General features: G+C 43.6%; 1 protein-coding gene across 1 annotated transcript in view; it reads right to left on the reverse strand.

The window, feature by feature from the left end:
• The window catches only part of spred2a (sprouty related EVH1 domain containing 2a), a 15977-nt gene that overhangs the window by 4717 nt on the left and 8948 nt on the right, over positions 1–2312 (reverse strand). The window contains exons 2-3 of the mRNA XM_031876594.1: positions 1170–1344; positions 414–582 (exon numbers count right to left, since the gene is read on the reverse strand). Coding sequence (XP_031732454.1) covers positions 414–582; positions 1170–1344 — 344 coding nt within the window. The remainder of the gene's footprint in view (positions 1–413; positions 583–1169; positions 1345–2312) is intronic.

Here is a 2312-nt window from a genome sequence, read left to right on the forward strand (position 1 = left end):
TTGTTGCCTCAACTTAACAAAGTAGTTTTGTTGCCTCAACTTAACAAGGTAGTTTTGTTGCTTAAACTTAACGTTAAATTGTTTCTTTGGTGCCGACACGTATTTTAACACATTACGTGTTAAATTATACATTTATTTAACACTTTATGTGCCACCACCCTGTAATGCGGTGTCATTGTCATTTCACATATACATCTTTGAGATCACGTTGACACTATTGCTACTCCACTCTTTACGACACATATCCGACGCACACTTTGCAATGAGGCGGTCTGTTTAAAGGAGAACTCTAAAGTAGTTTTCAGTAGTGTTTTACACAAACACAACATAGTTGCTCTTAAAAGGTATCCCAATACTTTGCCGTACTTTAAACTTTAAACCTGAATTGTTTGAAGTGTGCGACCGGTGCGTACCTTCGGTCAGGTCCTCCAAGGCCTTCCTCACCCCACGGTCGAAGGCTCTGGCGTCGGCCGGGCTCTGGAAGGTCAGACCACACTTCCTGTTGTCCACTTTCCAGTGGTGGAATGTCGGCGTGGCCTTCGTGTAGACCAGATCCTTCTTCAAGAAACACTCCAGGATCACCTGGAAACAAAATCACATTGGGCAAACACGATGAGACGACCTGAATAATGAACTTATTCAATACAGTAGAAAGTGACACCATTTAGGAGTTTTGTGCTGCATCAAGAAAAGTGTGAATCCACAAATTGTATGTCGAATATATAGATGCTAAGACCTGATGTTGACAGCTGTTGACAGCATGTCTTCTTATCTTACAAGCTGTGGTTTAAAGCCAAAAAGTGACAGTGATAATTAACTGCAAGGTATTTAATTGTCATACAAAATACTACAACTGGTGTCAGGAACATTTTAAAATCATGTGCTGTATTTATTAAACTGAGTAACATAATGTTAGCCTTTGTGAAAGTTTTCCTTCATCCTGTCATATAAACAACACATTAACAGGACAAAGGATTGCTTTATATGTATACATTTTTGGGATGAAATAGACAGAAGAAGTCCTGAGCAGCAAAGAAATGAGCCATCTACAGAAACAGGAAATCAAAACTATTTGACGTGTAATTTCTGCAGAAACATTGGAATGCAAAAGATGTGACTAAATAAAAAAACAAGCTCTTTTATCGTCATTAAAATGCCGCTGCACCGACCTGCTTGTCTTTGAGCCGTTCTCCGTGGATGAGGAAGGTGTTGCGTCCCAGCAGTTCGCTCGCCAGCAGCCTGCACACGCCCACTCTGCTCAGGCAGCCGTCCTGCGCCAACCAGCCGCCACTCGAATCGTCTCTGGTCATCACCACCGCTTTGACGCGCACAATGTAGCTGTCACTGCAACAGAGCGGAGAGACACCAGTTACACAGTAACATGGTGACGGGAAGCGGAAGGATGGCACCAAAAACACTTTTTACATTGCAGCTACCTTACAAACAGGTGGGAGCAAGTCACAAGTAAGTCGTAAGTCTTTGCAGTCAAGTCCCAATTCCTAAACTTTGAGTCCTTCACAGGTGATAATGCGCTCTTGACCAAATGTAATGCCATGTTTAGCATGCTACGATTTGTTTTTTGTTGACCACAAATTTATCTTTGGTATAGTTTTTTCCAACTGGCGCTCAGTAACGTAACGTTAGTTCTTCATATGTTGAAGAAGACTTGAAACTAGAGATTGAGACCATAAACTCATGTTTACAATGTTTATTGAGGGAATAAATCAAGTGAGAAGTAGGGTCATTTTCTCATAGACTTCTATACAACCAGAGGAGTCGCCCCCTGCTGGTCAGTAGAGAGATTGTGAGTTTAAAGACACTTCTGCATCGGCTTCACTTGGAGGTTGCTGCCTGGGAGAAACCCTGGATCAGACCGACCAATGGTGAGCGAGTTCATGCCAGTAGTGTTGTCCAATCGGAACACGCAGCACTGAGAACGACACACCTTCCTTTATGTTCTTCACTGAACATTCACCTGTGCTCACACACACACACACACACACACAAAACCAACAAACCCTCGTCTGAGCTGCCAGCAGAAACTGAATCTTCAAACTCGGAAGAAAACATTAAAATGGAGACTCCGACTGAAGCGCGTCGAGGTAAAATACTAAAATAAAAAAACACTCTCTCTCCGTCTTGCCTTTTATACTCAGACATCTCTGTACATCCTGTTTCCACGGTCACAGTGTCACGCCGGTCTCCGTTGACGACAGGCTGTCGAGCTGTGCTGCCGCGCGCCGCCGACGCCACATCCTAACAGGCCTCACACACACACACACACACACACACACACACACACACACACACAC

This window comes from Anarrhichthys ocellatus, unplaced genomic scaffold, assembly GCF_004355925.1.
Source record: "Anarrhichthys ocellatus isolate YVR2014 unplaced genomic scaffold, GSC_Weel_1.0 scaffold112, whole genome shotgun sequence".
Classification (NCBI taxonomy): Eukaryota; Metazoa; Chordata; class Actinopteri; order Perciformes; family Anarhichadidae; genus Anarrhichthys; species Anarrhichthys ocellatus.